This window comes from Protopterus annectens, chromosome 4.part0 (assembly GCF_019279795.1).
Source record: "Protopterus annectens isolate FY-2018-M chromosome 4.part0, PAN1.0, whole genome shotgun sequence".
Lineage (NCBI taxonomy): Eukaryota > Metazoa > Chordata > Ceratodontiformes > Protopteridae > Protopterus > Protopterus annectens.
In genome coordinates this window covers 1,155,330,558-1,155,357,523 of record NC_056733.1, presented here as the reverse complement: position 1 = coordinate 1,155,357,523, position 26,966 = coordinate 1,155,330,558, and the positions used below count along the sequence as shown (strand labels likewise).

The 26,966-nt window shown below is 40.5% G+C and overlaps 1 protein-coding gene across 5 annotated transcripts in view; it reads left to right on the top strand.

The window, feature by feature from the left end:
* FBXL6 (F-box and leucine rich repeat protein 6) overlaps positions 1–26,966 on the top strand; it is a 1,251,928-nt gene that overhangs the window by 415,070 nt on the left and 809,892 nt on the right. For all 5 annotated transcript variants that reach the window (XM_044069116.1, XM_044069120.1, XM_044069115.1 and 2 more), the window contains exon 4: positions 2,032–2,095. In XM_044069116.1, coding sequence (XP_043925051.1) covers positions 2,032–2,095 — 64 coding nt within the window. The remainder of the gene's footprint in view (positions 1–2,031; positions 2,096–26,966) is intronic.

The window sequence follows — 26,966 nt, the reverse complement described above, 5'->3', positions numbered from 1 at the left end:
ATTTTAGGCTTGAAAACAGGTCCTGGAATACAGTTTGCTCCTGAAGGCAGGCGGTATACCAACTCAGGAGAACTCTAAAGCAGAGCAGTTAAGCAGGGCCGCAGTAGAAAGACAGGAGTGGATGCTAGACAGCGACACATTCTTAGACCTTACAAACGGAGTGTGACACAGGTGAAACGTCTTGCCTCTCAGAGCAACTGAGAACATAGGTTCATACTAGGCTATCTGCCCTAGGGCATTTATAAGCCTAGCCAGAATGTGTTTGGCTTTTGCCACCCATTTTAAATTTATTTTGCTATGCCCTTTTTCGAGGTTAGTATACTGTGCCTCTGTCTAACAGTGACACAGAAGTGATACCCGGGGTAAACCTACGATCTCCCATCCACTCATCAAGATTCCTCTTGAATAGAGTCAATGAGGGACTCTGCCTAACCTGGACTGGGATTTTATTCCAGAGTGAAGGGAGCCTCTGGGTTATGAATCTGTCCCTCCAGCATGTCCTATTTATTTCAGTGCTGAGGTTCAAGTCTCTCGAGCGTGTAGCTCGATGGGATTTGGATTTTCTGAGGCGCAGCATGTCCATTAATTCCAGGTTGGACATGGCTTTATACGTCAGGCACAGATCGCCTCTGAACAGGCGGTATGCCACTGAGTAGAGCTGGAGTTTCTTTAACCAGGCAGCATATGGCATCTGTTTGAGCCCTTTGATCCTCTTGGTGAGGTAATTTTGGGGTCTTTCCAGTTGCTGCAGGTGTCTGGTAAGGTACATCCCAAAAGGGGCATTGTACTCAATTATGGGCCTGATGAGGGATGAGTAAAGAGGCACGATGACCTCCCCTGATCTAGATGTGAATCCCTTCATGATTAGGTGGGCTATATAAAATGTTTTTCTAACCACTTTGGCCACGTGGTTGTCAAATGAGAGATTGCTATCAACTTGGGTCCCCAGGTCCCTAATTACTTCTTCTGTACTTAATGGATTACCACCTATGTGGTAATTTGTGGGCACTTTGTTTTTGCCAAAGGGGATGACTATACACATTTTGGCATTTAGCTTGACATTCTGTACTAGACTTCCAAATAGAGGTGTTTGATCAGAAGGTGCCTTCTGTATATATTGGATAAATTTAGTTTTCTTTGCTTTCCCTCCTACAACCCTGCTCCCCAGGGTAGTTCAGAAGTTAAAGATGGATGGGCCAAAATGTCCCTAATTGCCCTTTTCTGGCCATAGAAGCACTGGCTCTCCCATCTGCTTCAGATGCCAAGGGAGAAACCAATATTGTTGTCTCAGCATGTGCACCTCTTGATGCATTGTTAGGGGTCCGTAATACATCCCTAAAGTACTCTTAAGATTAGCAGCTTGAAAGCCATGACTGTTAACCTTTGCCATAATTTTTCTGAGGATTTGTTGTAAATCGTGAGAGTATGTAGGAAGGTCAGACACAATAGAATCATACCTAACTTAATGGAAATAACTTAATGGAAACATTCTCCCTCTGGTTTCAAAGGAAGAACCAATACCCAAAGCAAGAAGACATGTCAGTGGGTCTGTATTATCTTTCTGAACTGTCCTCTTCAGGTTTAGCTTTTACTTTTGTGAAGCTACATACAAGAGTGCTCTGTGGATGGTTTGATTATGTCCTCCTTCTCCATAGTGTGTTTCCTTTTAAACTCCAACAGTTTAGTTGCTTGCTTTTTCCAGTTTTCGTACACAAGCTATATCTACCCAGTGTTTCCATTACAGAAGTATGAAAGACATCACTTATACTTTTTCACCAGAGGTACTAACTAATAATAACCCAAGGGAAGATATCTCCCAATTTGATATTTTGTGGTTTCTTGTATAGTGTATATGAGCAAGAATTGCAAATGGCACACATGATTTAGATTGTTACCTTTAAATGCTGTGGTGCAATTTAGCCCAAAAATCTTTTGTTGTGTGATAGGAAGCTGGAAGAGATTGTTTTAGACTTCAGTTAGATAGCTAGCAAAGTTTAATATGAAAGTAATATGAGTTTAACTTTTATACAGGTTTTCCCAGCTTAGAGAGTTTTCTCTGTGTCACTGGCAGAATCAGGTGGAGTATGCCATTAAGGTAGGTCAAGGCTTTATATATTGTGCATTATTTAAAGTTTCTTTATGATGTAATTTTTTGTTGATGGGTGTTTGACCATCTGTTTAGTTGAATAAATTGGGTCGACTAAACAGATGTAAAACAGAAGTGCTGTTTGAGAAATGTAGCGCCTTTAGCATATATATATATATGTGTGTGTGGGGGGGGGTTATATGTGTGTGTGTATATGTATATGTGTGTATATATCTATATCTATCTATATATATATATATATATATATATATATATATATATATATATATGGGTCTATTTCAATTGCCCTAACTTCCAATTGACTGACACCCATTTGACTGACCCCATTTGTCTGAAATTTCATTTGACTGACAAGTATTATTGGCAGTCTCCAGAGCACTGTAAGGCAAATAAATGGAATATGTCCCCTTCCCCACTATAGTGCGACCCTGGAGTTAGAATATATAGTTGGGGGGGTGTAGCCCCCCACTTAATTTCATATTATATTGTTTAGTTTTGATTTAATATTGCTTAGTAAAACAAAAGTAAGTGGGGGGCTTCACCCCCCCTAACTAACTCCAGGGTCGCACTACAGTGGGGAATGGGACATTTTCCAGTTACTTGCCTTACACTGCTCTGGAGACTGCCAATAATACTTGTCAGTCAATCAAATGAAATTTCAGTCATTTGGTCTCAGTCAAATGGGTGTCAGTCAATTGGAAGTTAGGGCAAATGAAGTAGACCCATACATATATATATATACACATATATATATATATATATATATATATATATATATATATATATATATATATATGTGTGTGTGTGTCTGTGTATGTATAGATATATATACATGCACACACACATATACATAAATAATAAAAAAGTTTTAAACATCATTATTATGATGTTTTATGAAATACTGCAGTTTCTTGAATATTGTCTTCATGTTGGTGTTTAGACTTGTATTTAAGAAAAGTTTTTCATGTTATTTTTTAATGTTGGTAATTGTACTGGTTGATTCGTAGCATGGGATGAGAATCTGATTATGTAAAAAGTTTTTTTTTTTTTTTTTTGTTTTTTTTTGGTTTTTTTTAAATCAGTGCTGAAATTATGAAGACACTCATGGTGAAGTATTAAATGAAAACTCAAACTTATTTTAATAAATCCTTTGTGCATGCTGTTATCTGGCATTTTATTGATCTTTGTTTTACATTACTCTGGTTTTGGAAGTTTATTTTTTTCATTTGCGATAAATTATCAGTTCACTTCAAGTCTTGCACAGTGTTAACTACTGAGAGCTATTGGTATATTCCTGTGAACATAGTGACGCTGGCATTGCATCAGCATTTATTTGTATGTGATATTCTTGTATAAGATTCCTTAAACATAAATAAATCTGAGTAGTCCCAAACAATGTTACTGGTATGGCTGGGTTTAATTTTTCCCAAGTCTTTTGGGTTTCTAATACCATGGCCGGAAAGGACCCCATTCCTAGTATAATTTCAGTCATTGATTTTAGCCAGAAGTGCTCTTCCCAGCACCCGCAATGTGACCAGAGCTGACTCTTTTTGCAGTTCATATGAAGTTAAATGTATTTGCAACATATCTTAATATGACTGTAGATTCTTCTTTATAAGACTCGTTGCTCCTACTGCTGTTGGAACTGTCTAGGTATCTTTCTTCCACATTGCTCTTGTTTCTGCCTGCAAATCCTGATATTTTATGACTTTGTTTTTTTGTGTAAATGAAACACTGTAATTGCTTGGTGCAGCAATTTCAATGATCTGTGTTACTTTTGTATTTTTCATGGACCGCCATATCTGGTTTTCTTGCATATATTATTTTGAATTGTTGGTAATGCGTGCTTCCACGCGATGTGCACTTCATTATTCTTTATAATGCTTTGTGGTTCGTGTTGCCAGTGCTCCTAAGCTATTTCCATATTGTAGTAATCTTGCCACATTATTGTGTCTTTCAGTGTACAGGCCGTCTGCCATGAGTGTATCACTCAGCAATAATGCTCAACTGAAGTTGCTGGAACTCTCTCCCTTCCTCTCTAAGAACTATATCAAGCACTGAAAATTTCAAAACTCTGCTTTTCAAACATCTGTCCACTAAGTGGAAATGCACCTGCTTTCACCCTACCTAAAACTATTCAAAACCTCATAAATATCCTACCTAGAGTGTAAAAAGGTGAGGCTGCCCTTTAGTCCACCTCAACTAAAAACTATCCAAGTACATATTCATACCACATGGAGTGCTCCATTGCACTCAAAATGTCCCAAAGACTTATCTTCATTCTGCTTCATGTAAATATTGTAAATAGATTTCTTAACTCTCTTCTCTATGTGCTTATATAATTGCATTTTCTCAAACTACTCTATAAGAATTCCTTTACAAATGTATAACCTTCTAAGAATGTGCTCATGTGCTCAAATAATGCTTTGTCTTAAATTACCCCATAAGAACAGCTTATGATTGTATAACCTTTTAGAATAACATTAGTGAAGTAGTATTTGACTTTGTTGCAATAATGAATGTTTCTATTGTACAAACTGATTACCTCAATGTATCATTCATATTTTATATTTCTGTATTTTATATTTGTACATCTGGAGCTTTTCTCCCCGGGCCTCCACTTAAAATGGGTCTCTGGGCCCAGTGGACTTCCCCGGTAATCAAACTGGAAATAAAATAAATAAATAAAATAAAATAATAATTTGTACAACTGTTTCCAATTATTTTTCTACAGAACCTACATTTGTCTGTTTCTCCCACATGTTCAATGGACTTTGTAAACCAACATGTATGTAGTCCACTATTCTGGGCTGCCATTATCAGCCTTTCATCCTTTGGTTTCAGTTCACCATTCCTCCATCAAATCTTGATCAATATGAGGTTGTTCCAGGAGATTTCTATATTTACCACTATATTTGTGGCTTTTCCACATTATTTTCCTTCGCATCTGATCCACCTTCTCATATTTTTCTTTGTTTAAGCACATTCAGTTGCTGTCTAATTTTTTCTACTTCTAGTTTAATTTCCATTCCACTTGCCACCTCAATGTTTCTGCTAAACTAAGCAGAGAGGTCATCTTAGACTTCCTGTTCTCACGTTTTATAACTTCAGTATGGTTGGACCTGATGAGGTCAGCAGATATGTATGCAGTCCCAGGATTGCAGATCTACATTTAATCAGTTTCAGGTAGGCCCAATTTCAAGTAGACTCATACCTCTTTCAGAGTAAAATATGTATGTAATCTTGATATACACTGATTTTTATAAATCGTTTAATAAGCATGAAACATTTTTCTTGTTTTTCGGTCCAACTGATCTAATACCTTTAGGGCAAGTCAGTCACAGCAGAACTGTAAGTTAAAACTACTGATACAAGGTTATCCTGTTTTTCCACCTGGGTAATGGTTAAGAAATGACTTACAGTTTCAGAGCAGTCCTTGGTCAATTGTGATTGTTTCTTAAACACAAACTTGTCTTTGCTTTGGCTCATTAGCAGCAGTACAAAGAACTGCTGCTCACACACTTGTTCTCCCCTCCCCCTTCCCTGTTTATTACCTTAAGACAATCCCAAAGTTAATAAATATTACCTGTGGCAGGCACCATTTTTACAACTACAACCACCCTTGTCACTATCATATGTTCATTTATCAGTTAACTCTGTTACCTGATTGTTTCCAGCCCCCTCATAAGAGCAACTAACAGGGTCTCTACCTGCTTCACTTCCCACCCTGCCCCCTATTCCCTCCCGCCCCCAGTGGTCCCACCTTTATTATACTCACAAACCCCTCCCATCTTTCCAGTAGCCAACCACAGCACTAACCCAGCACTACCTCCTCCATCTTCCCACTACTATCACACCTCCTCAACTAACATGTACAAGCATACCTTACCTATGCTCACGGCATGCACTCTCCTTGCATATCTTACATCCTACCAAAGCGCCATCATTTCCCCACTCAACCACTACCACTGTACTACTACTCACACCACCACTCATGTCTCACCCTCACTCAGCTCCCCTCCCACCAACTCAAGAAACATCCCTATGCACCCCTCACATATTCTACCAACTATATTACTCAAACATAAAGCATCCCTACAGCTTAACACAGTAACCCTCCCACCATACCTATTACCCAAAGAGCACAATCATAAAGTTTCCCTTATAAACAAACACATTCAAAAACTGAGAAAACTAATAACCTCATGCATATCTAAACTAGCCCTAAGTGGAGATATCCACCCCAACCCTACCATCTCCAACCCCAATCCTCATCAGATTAGAAACCACAACTTCTCCCATATTACATCCAATAGAAAGCCAAGTGACTTCCTTCTATTAAGCCTAAATATTAGAAGTATATCCAACAAAGTCCATGAACTCCATGCCACCATAGACTTGTACTCCCCAGATATAGTCATCCTGACAGTAACCTGGCTAAAACCTCACATTACCAGTGAGCAAATACTCCCTACAGTAGACCGGCTAAACAAGAAATGAGGCGGTGTAGCTATAATATTTAAACAGCATCTAAACATCCAGATCTTAAAATCATCGGCTCCACAAATAGGCAATGAATAAGTAATATATACCAACCTCAAAATAAACCAAAACAAAACTATCAGCATAACTGGATGCTACTTCCCACCTGGCCAAAACATCCATCCACTAGAAAACCTCCTCAGCCGGTCTACCCACCATCTCCCACAAGAAACTATAATTTTAGGTGATTTCAATATTGACTGGCAATCCTGTTCTGGCAACCATCCAACCCATCATGTAAACCTTCTTGGCTTCACCCAACTAGTCCAGTCGCCAACCAGGATAAATAAAAACTCCAGCAAGCACACTACCCTGGACTGGATACTAGTCAGTAAGAACCCCCAGTCATATATAACAGGCTGCTTATCAGATAGCCTCAGTGATCACTCCCCAACATTCCTACTCAAAAAATACCTATACCAAGCTAAACCTGTCATCTACCGTCAAATACGTAAAAAACTAAACTTTAACCCACTCACATCCGTCTCATCCCTCAAATAATGTAACTGGCATCCTCTAAAGTACCTCAGTCTTGATGACGCAGTTGAATTTTTTAATACTACCTTCCTGAGCATCCTTAATTACAATGCCCCCATAAGACTTTCCCGAATCAAAGCACAACCCTCCCCATGGCTACAGAAAACCACTAAGTCAGAAATGAAAAACAGGGATAAAGCCTGGGAGCACTGGCGCAAAACCAAAACCCCCTCAACTAGACAGAAATTCCTAGAACTACGCAATAGAGTCAAAAAGCTAATAAAACAGGACAAATTCCAATACTACCAGTCTGCCCTAGTCTCCTCTCAACACAGCCCCAAACAATTCTGGTCCTCCATAAACTCCATCCTCCACCCAGGTAAAGTCCAGTACCCCTCCTCCTAACATCCCTCACTCCTCAGAAAATATTGCTACCTCCATTCAACACACACTTCACACAAACCATACTATCACTAACTAAACAACACAACCCCCCTCCCCTCCAACCCACACCTTCAACTAGTAATCTCCCCACTGCCTTCTCTTTCTATCCTGTACCTACCTCCAAGATAAAAAAAACTCTTAACTAAACTTAAGCCCACCAGATTGGCAGCAGACAACCTCCCAAGTGAATACCTAAAAATCGCAGCTGATGCTCTGGCCTACCCAGTATCCATCTTGATTAACCGATCTCTGTCAGAAAGTTACGTTCCCACACTGTGGAAAGTATCACATATAATTCCCCTCCACAAAGGCGGACCCTCCACAGAACTAACCAATTACCGCCCCATAGCTATTCTCTCTCCCCTCTCCAAAATACTAGAGAGATGCATACACTCTCAGGTCTCAGACTACCTCCTTACTAACAACTTCCTTTTCAATACTCAGCATGGTTTCCAACCAAACCATAGCACCACCACTGCCTTACTCTCTTTTACTAACACTATCCTTCAGCATAAAAACAATGGCTATCTCTCCTCTGCTACTTTCCTAGACCTATCTAAAGCAGTTGACATGGTCCCACACACACAACTTATCTCTGTCCTCAATAACCTATCCTTCACACAATCAGTCACCAACTGGTTTCAGAGTTACCTGTCTGACCGCCAACAATCCATTGTATGGCAGAATGACATATTTCCCGAACTACCTGTCGCCATAGGGATTCTCCAAGGATCCATCCTTGGGTCCCCTACTCTTTTCTGTTTTCACCAATAATCTAACCTCTGCCACCAAACATGGCACACTCATACAATACGCAGATGACTCAACCATCATCTGCACAGCCCAGTCCCTACCCAAACTGCAAAAAGTCATACAGGAAGCCTTTTCCTCTGCTGAAACTTGGTTATCCGATGCCCAATTAATACTCAACCCAAACAAAACTAAACTACTCCTCTTCCAACCCACCAAACATACTCAAAACAACTCTCACTTTAACATCACAGCAAAAGACAACACCACTATATACCCAACTGAACAAACCAAATTGCTAGGAGTGGAAATAGACAATAAAGTAAAATTTGACATTCACATATCCTTGACCATAAAAAAAGTCCACAAAAAACTAGGAGCACTATACAGAAATAAGCAACTTCTCACTAAAGCAGAAAAGATTTCAATAGCAAATTCCCACCTTGTATCCACCCTACTTTATGCCTGTCCAATATATACCAACCTAAGGCAATGCGATCTAAACAAGCTATAGACCTGCTACAACAAAATTGCCAAATTCACCACAGGGGCATCCTACCGTAGTCACCACTGTGTCTCACTTGCTGAACTGGGCTGGCTTAAACTCCCTCACCTCCTACAATGGTATCAATTCTCACTCGCCCACAAACTACGAAATCATCCACTAAATGTCCCATCCCTCCAGAATCTACTCCAACCCTATCGCACCACCAGACTACTAAGATCCAGCAACAAAAATCACTTGCAGATCACTAAAGCCAATAACTCTGCTGGTGAAGCACTATTCTCTTGCACCATAGCCAAATTATGGAACTCCCTCCCACCCACAATTACCTCCGTACCATCATGCACCCACTTCAAAACTTTACTAAAAGCGCATCTAAAAACATGCTGGCTATGCCCTTGTAACTCCCACTCTAATATCACCCTCCTCATCCAACCACTACCTTTCTTTCCACTCCACTAACTACTTTGATTATAGCAAGCTCAGATGCTCATAAGCCAGTACTTATTATACAACAGGAACTTCTTGTAACATTTGTTAATGTCTGTTATGTACTTCACAGATAAAGATTCTAGTTGTCTACTGATGTACTATGTTCTTCATCTGTAAATATGTTGTAAGTAATTGCTATGTAAATTGTTAATTGCTATGTAATCCAATTTAACTACTGTCTGTTTATTTTAACTGTGGAGCTTTTCTCCCCGGGCCTCTGCTGAAAATGGACGTACGTCCAGTCGGACACTCCCGGTCAACAAATATAAATAAATAAATAAAACACTTATTCCTAGATGTCAGGGCTGTTTTCAGTATTAGTTTTAGTCTTCTGAAGTATTCCTCACTGAGTTTTATTCACATCTGTTGCCGATCCTTTATCAGTTCCCAAATATTTATGCATTCCTTCCTACCAAACTTCCTTTATATCACATTACTGTCTTAAATTGACATTTTCTTGGTATTGCAACTTTTTGTGTTTAGTGTAGCTCTGCACAATATTCAAGATGTTTCTATGTACTTTTTGTTTTATCATAGCTCGCTCATCACAAGCTAAATAAACCAGAATATTAGGCAAATTAATGTTTTGAAGTTTTATTATTTTAAATAGGATATTGTTCTACTGATATTTATATTCACATGTCAGCAGATTTTAACCCAGTAGTTTTTACTTGGTGTCCTGACTAGGTTAACGATATGCACATAGATCTCATTTGGCTACCTTTGTACTCCCGTGCTTCACAAGTGTCTTCAGGCAAAATGTTACAGTTTTAGACTGAATTCAACATTTTGTTTTGTAATGTTCGTGATTTCTTGCTTGTAGTCTTTCCGTTCTTGTCTCAACATGTAATTCTTTCCTTTAATAACTCATTTAAATATTACATTTCAAGAAAATTCTTTTGAACACTCTTGTATTTCCCTTTATACATCTTTGCAAAAGTATTCCTCCTAGAACAGAGTTTGCAAAACTGATCTAAAGCAAGACAGTGCATCTTCCTCTGCTTCTAGCCACACCTAGTACATAAGGCTTGAATTTTCATTGTGCACTATTTTTTTTCCCATTATTTTACTTGCACCGTGTGGCTCATTTTATATTCTCCATTACTGTTAGTTTGTTGTCACATCATTGCTGCTTTCAGATCCATACACAGTTATGATTCAGCTCGTGTATGTCCCTTTACACATCTTTGCAAAATTACTCCTCCTAGAGCAGAGTTTGCAAAATTGATCTAAAGCAGGACAGTGTGTCTTCCTTTGCTTCTAGTCACCCCTAGTACACGTGACTTGAATTTTCATTGCACACCATTTTCTTTTCATTATTTTCCTTGCACCTTGTGGCTCAGTTTCTGTTCTCTGTTATTGTTACAGTTTGTTCTTACATCATTGCTGTTTTCATATCCATAACTGTTATGGTTTATTCTCGGTGTAAAAGTAGGAGAGAGCAAAGTTTCATGATTATAACCACACATAGTACACGAGGCTTGAATTTCAATTGCAGTATTTTTTCTTGTACCTTGTGCTTCTCTTGTCTGTTACTGTTATAGTGCATTCTGGGATTGCTGCCTTTTACATAAGTTGCTGTTGCAGTGTATTTCATGTATTTGACTCCCATTTTGTCTTGCACACATCGGTTTCATCTTTTAATTATTTTAACAGTGAAACTAGTCATTTCAGTTGCACTGCATACATCCACTTCTTTTCGTAGGGCTAGAGCTTTTTTGTTTAGACATTTTGCCCTTATTTTAGCATTTCTTAGCACAAATTCTTTTCTCTCTCTATTTTTAATGAATCATACTTTTGAGACTTTAAGTATTTTTCCTCTGTTTATTTGCTAAGTTTTTCTGCATAGCCCCCTATTTTGAGCATTTTCTGGCTTGTTAAATTTGATTTCTGCATTAGTAACTGTATTTAGAGCACAACCTAGAGCTGTTTACTGAATTTCCTGTTTGCACTTATTTTTAAAATCGTTTTTTTCTCAAAACTTGCATTTTATCTGTCTTTGGCCTAGCACTCTTGTGTGGGGTCATTTACTGCACTGTTATAACTTGTTGATGCTTGTTAACCTCTGCTATCTCTGAAAAAATAAAAAACTCTTGCTTTTTTCCCACTTTTCTGAGATTTAAAAAAGTTCAGTTACAGGCTTGCTGTTCTTGAACTGTTTGTAAGTTTCTGTGAGGCCATTTTTTGCTTGGGCTAAAGGAAAGTCTCTCTGTTGATCAGTGGCAGTGAAAAACATTGAGCAGCATGCCTGCCCCTGTGGGAGTGGTTACTGACTTGAAACTGTAGTTTTATTGGCCATTTTGGGTCAATTCCAAAACTCCATCTTCCTCTCTTAAAACCCTCTTTTGCGCGTTTTTGAGCATAGCGCAACAACGGGCAGCGCCGCCTAATTGGGTTTAAACTATTCCTGGCTACACAAAGTCTGCTCTTCACTTTTTCCCTTAGAACTGCTCTATCTCTCAATTTAAACACCATATTCTCATTCTAAGGCCCTTCACTGGTCCAATTAAGTAATCCTACAAGTTAGCACTATTAAACCATAAGCACTACTTACTCTTATACTCTGTACGATTACCCTGTCCTCTATTGGTCCATCTTAAATTCAGTTTCCCTGTTACTCTAGCATGTCCAAAGGTCAGTTAATGGTTTCCTCTCCAGTCCAGCTGGTGAATCTGGGAATTTTGAGGCAATGTTACAACTGTCTCATGTACACGGACAACCCTCTCCTCCTCCAAATAGGTTCAAATATATGTGAGAGATGCAACTATTTAGCCAAACTGGAGGCTGAGCTCTCTCATCTCAAAACTGGTGTAACCAGTCAGGAGGAGAAGGTAACCTCACACAACACAATTCCAGTATCACATAGTCCCACCACATCAGCGAACCAAACACATAAATACACAAAAACATACTCGGAGGCTCTAAATAAAAATCTACCTAAGCAACAGAGACCTCCAAAGCAGACATCCAAGCAAACGCTACCTCAAAACAAAACACACACAACACATAACCCACAAAGTCAGTGTGTCAAGCAGCCACAGCCCTTAAGGCTGAATAACACACCTGATACTCTTGTTATAGGTGACTCCATTGTCAGACACACTGACGTCCCGCTCACCAGGCTGAATAAAGAGAAGGTCACGGTGAGCTGCCTGTCGGGTGCTAGGATCCAACACATAACGCAAGCACTCAGGTCACTCCAAAGCAAATACAAATATGACTCAGTTATTGTACATGCTGGTGTGAATGACCTAAGACGTACCTCCCTGGACTACATGAAAAGAGACATAGAGGAGCTCTCTGATCATGTAGCCCAGGCTGGTATGACCCTGACCTTGAGCAGCATCTTACCCTCACCTAGAATGATGCCACAGTACAAAGACAAAATGATCGATTTTAACAATTGGCTAAAATTTTGGTGTCATTCAAAGGGGATCCAGTGTCTGTCAGCCTGGGATGACATGCTCGACAAGCCACGTTGCTTCGCTAGGGACGGCTTGCACCTGTCACCACTGGGCTTTCGGATATTGGCAAAGGCTCTTGCCACCCCCATAGTGCCTTTTTTAGGCAAGGCTCAAAAGTCAAACCCACCCCCATAGACAGCACAAGGAACAAGAAACTAAGGGTAATGCTGCTAAATGCCAGAAGTCTTAACCTCAAGATGCACTCACTCAAAGCTCTCCTCAGTATGGAGAACATCGATATCTGTGCAGTGACAGAAACCTGGTTCAAGGCTCCAGAGAGCACCCCAGGACTACCAGGCTATACCTCGTATCATGCTTTTCAGCCCCAAAACCCGGACCGAACCACCAAAGGAGGGGGAGTTTCCATATTTATCAAGGATATCCACACCTCCAGGTTAGTGGCATTGCACGAAGTATCGGAGACCATCCATGTGCAACTAACAGTGGGCAAGACTGCTTTTCAGTTTATAGCATCCTACAGACCACCCTCTCAAAGTCAGGAATCCCATTCGGCTTTCCTGAAAACATTGGAGATCATGAAGATCTCTCCGAACACCATTATATTGGGCGACTTCAACTACCCAAACATTGACTGGGAGCACTACTCAAGCCCCAGCACCTTAGCCCAAAGATTCCTGGAAATTATAAACTCAAATGCTATGGAACAACTAGTCACCACTCCCACAAGAGGGGGCAACATACTAGACCTGATCATTACCAACATGGAGACTCTATGTTCCACACCAGAAGTATATCTCTCATTGGTAAGATCAGACCATAAATTAATTTCACTGGATGTCAACATCCCGACCCCACCCCCCAGCCCAGAAAACCACAGTGAAAAACTTCTCAAAAGCGAACTTCTCACTTCTCAAAACCGAAGTGGAATCCTTCAAGGCCCCAGGGCCAGTGGAAACTACAGCCCAAACTGCAGAATCCTATATAAATGCATTCTACGGACATCTCCAGGAATGCATGGATCATGCTATCCCAAACAAAACCAAGACCCAATCATCCAAAGGCAGGCGTCCAGTCTGGTGGACCCCTGCCATAAATAAACTGTACAACAGAAGGAGGAAGCTACTACATGATAGAGCAAAATCCCTAATAGGGAAGGCATCTCTGATCAGTACTAGCAAAAATTACGATCCTCATAAAATCCTCCAAGGCCAGCTTCGAGAGAAAAATTGCACAGGACACCAAAGACAATCATAAGGCTTTTTTCCATTTATGTTAGAAACCTGGGCTGCAACTCCCAGACTTGTTCTGAGTTGATTCTAAACGACAAAAAATACACTGAACCCACAGACATCGCCAATATCCTGGCAGACAGGTTCAGTGCAAACTTCCCCCCCCAAAAGAGCAAGTATCTATCCCAGCAGAGGGCTGCCTCCCAAACATCTCAGATGCTCAGGTGAAGGCTGCCCTCTCCAAAGCAAAAAACACTGCTTCCATGGGACCAGATGGCGTCCCAGGTTGCGTCCTACATGAACTACAAGAGGAACTAATCCCTCAAATAAAACAGCTATACAATCTCAGCCTCACTTCAGGATATGTGCCCACAGAATGGCGTACAGCAACAGTGGGTCCCACTCCACAAAGGTGGAGCCTCTACGGACCCTGGAAACTATCGCCCCATAAGCCTGACTAGCTTAGTCTGCAAGGCTATGGAGAGGATCATCCATGGAGCTCATAAACAAAGACATTGGGGACCTACAGACACTAGATCCTACCCAGTTCGGCTTTGTCAAGGGCAGATCCTGCCTTTTGAACCTGGTTGACTTCTTTGAAGCAGTCACCAAAGCCATAGATGAAGGGAAGGTAGTCCACACAGCCTATCTGGACCTTGCAAAGGCATTTGACACAATTCCCCACTCAGGCATCATAGATAAGCTATCCAGCTTAAATATAAACCCCTATGTCACAAGATGGGTTGCAAACTGGCTCAAAGACAGAACCCACAGAGTGAGAGTTGCTGGAGCCATGTCAGACTCGAAACCGGTCACAAGTGGTGTCCCACAGGGTTCTGTCCTGGGACCACTCTTGTTCGGTATATACTTTTCCGAGGTACAGGCAAACGTAGGAGGACTATGGCTCACCAAGTTTGCAGACGACTGCAAACTGGGCGCCATAATCAACTCTCCAGCTGACACAAACATCCTTCAAAAAGGTCTCACAGAGACAGATAACTGGTGCCAGCGCCATGGTTTAAAGCTAAATGCCAAAAAATGTATAGTCATACCCTTTGGCAAAAACAATGTGCCCACAAATTACCACATAGGCGGAAACCCATTAAGTACAGAGAAAGTTATTAGGGACCTGGGGACCCAAGTTGATAGCAATCTCTCCTTTGAAAACAACATTGCCAAAGTGGTTAGAAAGACCTTCTACATAGCCCACCTCATCACGAAGGGTTTCACATCTAGATCAAGAGAGGTAATCGTGCCCCTTTATTCATCCCTCATCAGGCCCATCATAGAATACAATGCCCCTTTTGGGATGTACCTTACCCGACACCTGCAGCAATTAGAAAGACCCCAAAAGCATCTCACCAAGAGGATCAAGGGTCTCAAACGGATGCCATATGCTGCTCGGTTAAAAAAACTCCAGCTCTGCTCAGTTGCATACCGCCTACTTCGAGGCGATCTATGCCTGACATACAAAGCTATGTCAAATCCAGAATTAATGGACATGCTCCACCTCAGTAAATCTAAATCCCTTAGAGCCACACGCTCGAGGGACTTGAACCTGAGCACAGAAATAAATAGAACTTGCTGGAGGGACAGGTTCATAACCCAGAGGCTCCCTTCGCTCTGGAATAGAATTCCAGTTCATGTGAGGCAGAGCACCTCACTGAATCTCTTCAAGAAGAATCTCGATAAGTGGATGGGGGATCGTAGGTTTGTCCCAGGGATTACTCCTGTGTCACTATTAGACAGAGGCACAGTAAACTAAACCTTAAAAAGGGCACAGTATACTCAAATCAAGGAGTGGCGTAAGCCATACAGAATCGGGCTAGGCTTATAATTGCGCCAGGGCAGATAGCCTAGTATGAACCTATGAACCTATACATCTCATCAGATTTACTGTCTTTTTATGTTATTTTCATCCCCCACTGCCTCTCAACTGTCAACTTTTCCACAATCAATTGGGACCATTCATTCTTCTGTGAGGAGTGCCAGTCACAGGAAGTCATCATCCAGGCAGTCCTCAGGGGTTTTCTTAATTTAAGCTCTAACCCCTCTTCCTCCTCCTAGGTTGCTTCTGTGTGCACTCACAGATGCAAGGACCTGTAATGCCTTCCCTCATGAACATGCACATTACTACTTGCTGCATGGTATCCTTTTTTGGTGTGCCTTAGTCTGGCATCCAGGGGCTTGTTCTAAATTATGCTGCATGCTAAGCCTGTTTATCTCCTGTAGGAGCTGGTGTTTGTAAGGCAGACTGTGTCTCTTTCCTGTCAGGCTGGGAGAGCTGGCATTGGTCACTTCACTTTTTTCCCCTACACATTTCCTTTAGCACCTGAGATGCCAATTGATCTCTGGTCATCTGGGTTATAATCAAGACTTCATACACTTGCATTTTATAGTTTGATTTTTTTTTTTTTTTTTTTTTTTTTTTTAGGTCAGTAATATAACTGTCTCGTCTCAAAAGTGCTGGCGTCATGGTCTAGAAGGAAGAAACCCTGACTACAGCTGATATCACTCTGGTTTGATTAGCAATCCATGTGGTGTAGGAGAAGGCTAGAGAAGGATAAGAATGAAAAAAGCAGAGCCTGTTTGCATGTGTGAGGAGGAAGTATTGGGGCCATGTTTCCTTTGGGCATACCTTCCACTTACAATTCCTTGGGGAGACCAGAGATGGACAGAATTGCCTCCCTTAAAGGTGAGTGAACTATAACTCCTGGATGTTGGTGATAAGCGGTCACAACACTCTATTACATGCCCAAGTACTGGAATCTTGCAAAGTTGCACTTTAACAACTGAATAGAAACATCTGTACCTGAAGGAACTAAACCCAGGTATGGCCGGAATAACAAGTCACCCTGGTGGACCTCTGGCATAAATAGATTATACAACAGCAGGAAGAAATTCTTGTCAAGAAGCAAGTGAAAGGGTCCACAAGAGAGAAAAAAAATCCCTTATTAGTCTCAACGCGCAAATCAGGTAACAACTAGTGAAGTCCTCAAAAGCTAAATATGAGACCAAAATAGCCTCCTAAACAAAGGATAACCGAAAAGCATTTTTCTTAAGAGAAACACTCAACAATGTGCTGACTTGGCTGTAGATAGCACTACCTTTACTCAGCCAGAAGATATAGCAAACCGTCTGGCTAATAAAGTCAACTCAAATTTCACCCTTCCCCATTACATTGGTCACTCCCCATGAAATACCCCCTACCATTACTTGGCTGTTATCACAAAAAACAGGTCATCACTGCAGTCTGTAATAAAACTGAGAATAAAGCTCCGTAAGAAATAGTTCAGAAGCATTAATGTTCTCTGATGGAATCCAAGGGAACCTATTAAGTAGCTTGAAGCATGACCTTGTGGACCCACTCAGATCTCTATTTAACCACAGTCTTCAAACAGGCTTTGACCCAGTAGAGTAGAGGACAGCAACAGTCATCCGTCTGCACAACGGGGAACCATCAGTGGACCCAGGAAACTACCGAACCATAAGTCTGACTAGCCTCATATACAAGGCTATGGAAAGGATAATCTTGGACCTGATTAACAATGTGATAAGAAATCTTCAGACTGTAGACCCAATTTAGTTTGCCTTCGTCAAGAGGAGGTCCTGCCTGCTCAGTCTGGTGGACTTCTTTGAGCAGGTTGCCAAGGCCATGTACGTGGATAAGACAGTGCTTACAGCCTGTCTTAACCTGGCTAAGGCATTTAACACACTACTCCACTTGGGTGTTATAGATAAACTTGCAAAATTGAGCATAAACCTCTATGTCACCAGATGAATAGAGAAAATAGCTCATGGATAGGACACATGTTGTTAGAGCAGGGCATCCTGCAAGAGGCCTGTCAGCAGTGGAATACCACAGATCTTAGTGCTGGGCCCACTCCTGTTTAGGTTATACTTCTCAAATGTCAAGGCAAATGTAGATGGTCTTTGGCTAACCAAGTTTGTTGATGACTGCAATTTGGGTGCAGTCATTGACTCCCCAAATGTTGCTGATATCCTACAGAAAGGACTGACGTAGACAAATGATTGGTGTCAGAGTCATGGCTTCAAACTAAATGCAAAGAAATACATAGTAATACCCTTTGTAAAATCAAATACCCATGCAAATTACAACATTGATAGTACCCCCCCCCCCCCCCCAGTGTAAACCCAATGTTCAGAGACCTAGGTACTCAGATAGAAATCTGAACTTAGATCACCACATGTCAATAGCAGTGGCTTAGCTTATAAATAAGGGCAAGCCATCCAGATCTAAGGATATTATTGGGGCACCGCACTCGGCCTTCATCAGACCAATAATCGAGTATAGTGCACCCTTTAGCGGGTACTTCACCAGGTACCTGTAACAGTTGGAGCGTCCTTAGAGGTTTCTCACCAAAACTTACATAGTATAACCAATATGTCATATGCAGACTGATTAAGAGGTCTATCACTATATTCCGTTTCCTACCGATTGCTGACCTACAAGACAGTCTCTGACCCAGTCCTGATGGAAATGTTGCATATTTGCAAAGCTGACTTCATGAGGGTTATCCACTCCAGGGATCTAAACCTGATGTCTGGCATGAATAGATCAGACAGGTATGTGTCCCAGAGACTGCCCCTCCTCTGAAATAGACTTCTTATTTACATGAAGGAGAGCCCTACCTAAGAATTTTCAAGTGCAGTCTGGACCAATGGATAGGAAGTCGCACATTCTCTCCTAGGGTGGTGCCCGTGTCCCTAATGGACACAGACAGTTTGTACAAAATGTCAAAACACCACTTTCTGATCTTTGTTACCTTTCCCTGTGGATAGAAAATTGGGTAAAATCTTGGTAAACTGGCAGGGCTTGTAAGGGCTCTTCAGCCATTAGCCCAGTAATCTTCTATGAACCTATGAAATCCATTTTTAATTTCTGTGCCTATTGATGTCAAAAACCCACATTGCCTCCATATTTCAACAAAATCATGCACCACCCCAATTGCATATAAACTGTCTGTGTAAAATATTCACCATTTTATCCCTAGAAAAATTCATATGTCTTGCAACTGCAACTAACTTGGCCACTTGAGCTAAAGTGACTCCCTTCAAGTCTTTCTTGTATTATCACAGCACTTTCAGTACATATAGCAGTTCCATCAGGCAAGTATCTTTGTATGTTCATCATATTGATCACTTTTGGAGCAGCCTTAACTGTATGGGTTATATCCTACCAAGGATATAACAGCCTACCGGCCTGTCAGCTTCCATAGCTTCTGGGCACCTTCCACACGCTCAAACTGTCAGGCAGCGCCAGCTGTACTGTCGCAAAAGAGGTAAGCTCCTCCAAGGCTTTCAACGATTGACAGTCAGATTGTACTGCCCTTTGCTGGGCAGATGAGCGCCTTTTGGGAAAAAAAGAAAAGTTCTATTTTCTTGATTTTGTTGATTTTATTACTTCTTTAGGCTATTTCTCAAGAGTGCAACATACTTTTAAATGAAGTGCTTTTTTTTTGTCAATTTAAAAGTGGTGAAAGGTAACTGAAATTTTTCTGTAGTGCTGCCATAGTGTTTTAAAGTGCTTTTAACTTTGTTTTTCCGGCAAAAAGTAACCTTTGTGGACTGGTAGTATTTACCGGCAATTGCTACTTGTTTTCCACAGGAAAGAGGCACCATTTTTGGCTTGACCATGCAACAGACTACCATTCTCATGGCCAGTCCTTTTTCCAGCCACAAAAAGAAAATATTAAGCAATCAGGATTTGCCACCACAGCAGGTTAGCAGTTTGCCACAGGTGGATGACTCTGCTGTGGCCATTTATTATACCTCAATCCACTCATATTTTACCTTGGATTCCTCTGGTGTAGCACCTGCAGCCACTGTGGGCAAGAGAGAGCTACTGTTGTCAGTCCTGGGAGAGGGAACAGGGAAGGTTTCCCTGGTGTGTCAGAATGCTGGGCCCATCCTGGGGAAGTTGCTGCTGTGATTAGTAATACTGTTGCCCCCATTTTTCCTATCAGAAAGAAACAAAATCAAGTAGGTACCTACTCCTTCTCAATTATCTTTTGGATAGGAGTAGTTTACTGGGTCTGGCTCAGGGTTTAAATCAGGCTATTGATCCTTCTTGTAAAGTAGTTTCTGATAAAAGAAAGAGGGATTCTGAACAGGAAGATGCAGGATGGATACAGTTTTTTTTCCTCAGATTTCTGATTCACACTCAGAGGAGAGCTCAATTTCTGATTCTTCCTGTTGGGGTTTCTGTTTGAAACTATTACTAGTGTGCGCCAGTGTTTTCAGTGGGAGAACACTGAGGTTTCTCTGTACCTCAGAAATTACTGAGAGTTGCTACTGAAGGATTTTCCATAACCTACATCCATTCCTTCTGTTCTGACTGCTTTAGAGGATGTGTATGTCACTGTCTGCAATTTTCCTGATAGTCAGCCAGCTGCCCCTAAAAAGGCAGATAGGATGTAGAAAGTTCCTCTGTCCTTTAAATTTACTATGCCCAAGCAGTTGTAGCTTTAGCTGATCCCACTGCTGCTAAGCTCCTAGTTAATTCAGATGCTTCTTTTTCTGATAAAGATGGGAAAATTACTGAGAGATACGGGGGAAAAAAGTGTATACTTCTGCAATTTTGATTTTTAGAATTTTGAACTGTCAAGCTCGTATGTTAAAATTTGTTCTGACAAATTGTGAAAGTATAAAGAATGTTTAGCTGTTGTTTCTTCTTGTGAGGAAAAATCTGCTTTAAATAACTTGGTCACTTCTGTTGCACAGGTCAGTATTCATTGTTTACAATCTGTGCATGATTTATTGTTTACAATCTGTGCATGATACTTCTTCAAAGGCTATGGCCACTGGTACTGTTTTGAGGCAGTATGCATGGCTGCATTCTCAGATCCTCCCAGATATTAAAAATAAGATTTTAAGTTCTTCCTTGGGTAGAGATTTAGTGTTTGGTTCCTCTGCTATAGAGGTGACCAAAATGTGTGATGAAAGGGGCAAGCTGATCCAGGGAATCTCTATGATTTTCAGCCTTCTTTTTCCAAATTTTCTAAAGGATTTTTTATCGTCTCATCCAGTTTTGAAAAAAAAAAAAAACAGAATAAACAATCTCAACAAAATACAGATAAACAGACGTTGAAGAAGAAATAACAAGGAAGTTTCAAAAAGAAGTCTCAAACCTCCCAACATCAGGGACAGTCCAACAAGTTTGACTTTTTATGATACCATGTGACTCCCTAACACCCTGACCCCCTTTTTTCTTCTACAAAGTCTGAATCTCCATTTTTTTTTCTTTGCCAACTGATTATTTTAGACAAATAGGTTCTGACAATCATTCATCAAGGTTACAGATAGTAGTGGGAGGAAGTTCCTGTTTTCCAGGGGTCATTCCTCAGCCTCCAGATCAGACTGTTGTTTCCACTAGGGTCTTTATCACATGCTGTCCCAAGGAGTGATAGAACCAGTCCCTCCTTCCGAGGAGGGGAATGTGTTTTATTCAAGGATGTTCTTAGTGCCAATGAAAGAAAATGCTTGGAGAAAAGTTCTAGATCTTTCTGTCCTAAACCTGTTTGTGATAATGCCCAAATTCAAAATTGTCAATTCACAACCAGCTTACCTCTTCCTCCTCTTTAAAGTTTCCTGGCAAAACTAGACTTAAAAGATGCTTATCACATCTCTCTTCATCCAGACTTCTGATATTTCTTAAGGTTTTGTGTGTTTGGATCACATTATTAATTCAGTGCCTTACCCTTTGGACTGTCCACTGCACCAAGAATGTTCACAAAGTATTTAGCTCCAGTTGTAGCTCATTGCAAGCTACAGGGTATCCACATTTTTCCATATTTAGATGACTTGCTTATCTTTGCAGAGCCTTTTTTTAAAGTGTCTGGAATCTTTCTGTCACTCTCCCCCTCTCTAGTGTGAGAGATCTCTTACACAAGTTGGGACCCAGCGGGAACATTCAAAAAGTCTTTCTCAACTCCTTCACACAGGATTGTGCTCCTGGAATGTCGGCTAGAAACTCAAATCAAAGCGCTTTTCTTTCAGTGGAAAAAAATACATCTTTATCTAGCTCCGTTTCTCCTGTGAGGGAATACTTCAGAATTATGGGTCTCATGGCATCTAAGATTCTCATGATATCCATGGAAGACTCCACAAAAAAAAAGATAAAGTGGTGTCTGGAATCTCTTTGCTCTCAGCATCACCACCCTTATTTTTTTCAAATCCCATTGTTGGGGTTTGCCAGAAAAGAAGTATTTTGGTGGAGACAACAGATGTCCTTAAATTCAGGTCTCCTCTTCTCCCTTCCTGCTTCAGTGCAGTCACTCACAACATGTGCTTCAGACTTGGTTAAGGAGTGATTTCAGGAAGGATAAAAGCCCAGGGATTGTGGAAGACCAAGGACAGATGGAAACACAAAAATGTCAAGGAGATGCTTGCCCTGATCAAGGCAGGCAGTCAACTTTGGGAACCCTCTTTGATCCCTGGGATCTCTCTAAGTTGTTACTAACAATACCACTGTCCTGTAGTTCATCAACAAGCAAGGGAGAGCCAGGTCATACAGATGAAGGAATATTAGCTTGGGATATAGCTTCACAGCACAGTGTCACTCTACAGGCATCCTACATTCCATCAGAGCAAAATTGTGTGGCAGACAGTCTGATCAGGACCAGGGCAGGCACTCTCAAATGGAAAATAGATCAGAGGTCTTCCAAGGTTTGATCCATCTATGTGAAAAGTTTCTCAAGTTAGACCTCTTTGCCTCCAGTCTTAATCAACTATCAAGATTCTGTTCAAGGACTCTATGCAAAAAAGCTTGGAAGATGGTTGCTTTTTCTTTTCCTTAGACAGGAATGTTCCTTTATGCTTTTCCACCCTTTTTACTAATATCCAGGGTACTTCTGAAGATTCAGAAGGAATCCCCTAAGATCATTTTGCTGACTCCCTTCTGAACCAGGCAACCGTGGTTCTCTCTTCTTTTGGAAATGGTCAAGAACAGTTACCACAAGCTTCCTCACAGACTGGATCTTCTCACACAAGCATAGGGGTGTTTGATAGACCTCAACATCAGTCGGCTTCAACTGACTACCTGGATGATAGGGTCTTAATTCATTTTAGGCACCTGTTTACTGAGGACATGCAGCAAGACTAATGGAGGCAAGAACATCTGCTACTATAAAAATCATATATTATCAAATGGAAAATGTTTTCTAGTTGATACCAACAACATAACCAACACCCATACAGGGCTAGTTTTTCTTTGGTTCTACAGTATTTGTGTGTTACCTTCTTATGGCCTTTCTTACTCCTCTGTCGAGGTTCATTTATCTGCCATTTCAGCAGGTCTGCCCATGGATATTCCTCTTTCAGTGCAGTCTCATGCCAAAAATGTTCTTGAAATGTGTTTTGCATAAGAGGCCTCTAAGAAAACTGGTGGGCCCTCCTTGGAATTTGAATTTTGTGTTAGAAGCGCTAACCATTTGAACCAGCTAATCTGCCTGACTTAGTAATGAACATGGAAATCAGTTTTACTGATTGCTTTAACCTCTGCAAGAAGGGTGTCTGGGTTGCAAGCTCTTGTGGTGTATCAACCCTATCTCATTTTCTGTAGGAAAAGGGTTTCTTTGAGAACTAATCCTTCTATTATGCCTAAAGTGTGGTATCTGAATTTACTTTAAGCCAAACTATCCATCTCACCATTTTCTATCCTGAACCTGAAGTTGAGTGAGAAAGGGACTTCTAGGAGGACTGCACACTGATAAACTGAAGTACAGGCCAACACTAAGGGACTCTGGCTAACAAAGTTCGCAGATGACTGCAAACTGGGCAGATGCTTGGTGCCAGAGCCATGGGCTCAAGCCCAATGCCAAGAAATGTATAATGATCCCATTTGGGAAAAAACATGTACCCGTGAATTACCACATAGGTGGCAGTACACTAAACACCGAAAGTGTGATAAGAGACTTAGGGACACAGGTGGACAGTGGTCTCACCTTCAATAACCACATCGCCACAACAGTCAGGAAATCCTTCTGTGTGGCACATCTCATCACTAAGGGCTTTTCATCCAGAAAAAATGAGGTCATTGTCCCACTGTACTCATCCCTCATTAGACCCATTATAGAATACAATTCCCCGTTTGGTATGTACCTCTCAAGACATCTGCAACAACTGGAAAGGCTGCAGAAATACCTCACTAAAAGAATCACAGGCCTAAAGCAGATGCCCTACGCTGACCGCCTTAAACTCCAGCTATACTCTGTCGCATATTGTCTTTTCAGAGGCGATCTCTGCTTAACATACAAGGTCATGTCAAACCCAGAGCTATTGGATATGCTGCACTTAAAGAAATCCCAATCCCTCAGAGCCACACGCTCCAGGGATCTAAATCTTGTCATCACAATAAACAAAACATGCCGGATGGATAGATTTCTGACCCAGAGACTCCCCACACTCTGGAATAGACTGTCCATACATGTCAAGCAGAGCGCCTCTTTGGCCCTCTTCAAAAGGAACTTTGACGATTGGATGGGAGAAAGGAAATTCACCCCGGGGATCATGTCATTCACCCTGCTAAAGGGGTCCAGAGAAGTAAATATTGTGGGAAGAAATAGCCAGGGAATTGTTATGGCTAGGCTTGTATAGGCCCTAGGGCAGATAGCCTAGTACCAACCTATGAACCTCATATCTCCCAGTGCAAAAACAGAACCAGAGAAAAAGGAGTGACATTGACATTTTTTTTTTGTAAAATTCAGTTACTGGCTAGTTAGTGTGCTGCCTGGATGCCAGCAAAGAAGAAATTTGGAAAACCTGAAAGAAAATTAACCAGAAAAAGTGAAGAAAAACAGTGTGTGGGAAGTATTCTGCAGCTGTTCATTAAAAGGCAGTTCAGGCTTCAGCTTTGGTTCAAGTGATGGCTTCCAGTAATTTAGAGGAAAAAAATAAATCAAAAGTATTCACAGGTGATTAAATTTAAGGAAACACTGAAGGAAAATATATCAATTCAAATAATAAAAGGCTGTAAAAAGTAGAAGTTGTTTTAAATAGCCATTCAAATGAATTGATAAAACTGCAAAAAGTAGAAGTTGACATAATGAAAAAGCTGGCTGAATATGAGGTTTCTCAAGAAGAACTGTTTAAAAATAGTTCAAACACACCAACGCACCGAGCCAACGGAGCTCGGACCCTGCTGTAAAAATATAGATAAGTAAAATTGAACACAGTATCGTATGCAGGGTCACAGGCAGTATAACTTCAGATAAACGTAACGAAACATCCAGGATGTAATATCCAAATGAAAGAAATGCTCTGAGATAAATAAGATAAATAAAAATTTAAATTTAAATAAAAATTTTTATTTATCTTATTTATCTCATTTCATTTTATGCTTAAACATTCTTACTTATATATATAATAATTCGTATTTCCTTATATATAACTTTATATATAACTTTATTGTTTGGGTTTAGAAGCTATTGTTTTATGCACTCATTAACTGTTAGATTTGAAAGGAATTGAGTGATGAATCAAATACTGTAACCAATAAGATTTATTTTGTGACTATTTAAATTGTTGAGTGGTTTTGATGTGGTTATACGTCTGAAGAAGCCTTTGGGTGAAAGCGCTAACGTTTTGCACAATAAACAGAATTGGTTTTTATTCCTAGTCGTGATTTCCTGTGTGGAAGTGAAGAGCATTAGTTTCATTTGGATATTACATCCTGGATGTTTCGTTACGTTTATCTGAAAGTTATACTGCCTGTGACCCTGCATACGATACTGTGTTCAATTTTACTTGTTTAAAAATAGTACTTGGAGGACAGTGTGAGCAGACAAAACCTGAGATTTTCTTCTGTACTAGAGAAACTGAAAGGATTAGACTGTATTAAGTTTATGAAAGCACAAATAAGTAACTGGACTAGTGTTCCACAGCAGAATTTCTTAATTGAAAAGGCACGTTTTGTGTATTCTCCAAACCTGACCATGAGGAAGCAACCAAGATCTATATCAGTAAAGATGCAATCATAGCATCTCCCAGTCCCCTGCTTGTAAATGTTTCATCTCACAAGCCCATGCTTACCGTTATCAAGGGTACCAGAACTTTTCAGAGATTTGGGATGCATGGCTAGGCTTAAAAAAGCACTTGTGGTCATTAGCCTTGTTTATACCTATGACTCTATACTAGCAGAAGGAGTTGCTCCTGATAAAGTTGTGGTAGAAGGGCAATGCATTAAAATTTGGGAACAGCAGAGTGTTTGCAGAAAATGATTATTCACAGTACACCAGGCAGAAGAGAAGTACGTTTATCCCAGCATTCAGGGAATGTTGAGAGGTATATGTATGATTCAAGCTGTATCCAGCTGTCTTCAAACTTTTTTTTTTCTGGCAGGATCAAAGTTTTTTGACACTGAACTGCTAAGGAGGAAATAAAAATAAAGTTAATCCAACAAAAAGTAAGTCAGCAAGCAGAGGGAGACTTTGCTTCTCATTCTTCTGACAGTAAGGTTCATAGAGAGACATTGCCAGTGCAACCTTTTCCAATGTTCCAAAGGAAAATGCTGCTTGAGAGACAGAAAAAAGCACAGGAATTGACTAGAAGAATCATCAGTACCTTGGACATGAACCAGAGTGTGGTTTTGGGAGATGGCGATGAATAGGAAAAAGACCAGCAACTCTGAAAAAGTGAAAAATGGAAGACTATTGTAAGAACTGAAATGCGACTGGAATGAATGTCATTATCTGTTAATCACCCAAACTTGTGTTAAACAGATGCTAGTCATTCCTTTATGGGCTAAGTGTTCTTGTACTTTTCAGAATGAATTCTGCACACACTGTAATTTGGTTAAGAATACTTTATTAGATGTTAACAATGTCCGAATACTGTCTCCAATAAACAATAACAGTCTGTAGAAATTCTGGAATGCTGGATAACAGTAACAATGCTGATAAATGTAACAGGACTGAGAAATATTTCCAAAGGTTCTGCATGTATATTCTGATTCTCCTGAATAATATCAACTCTAC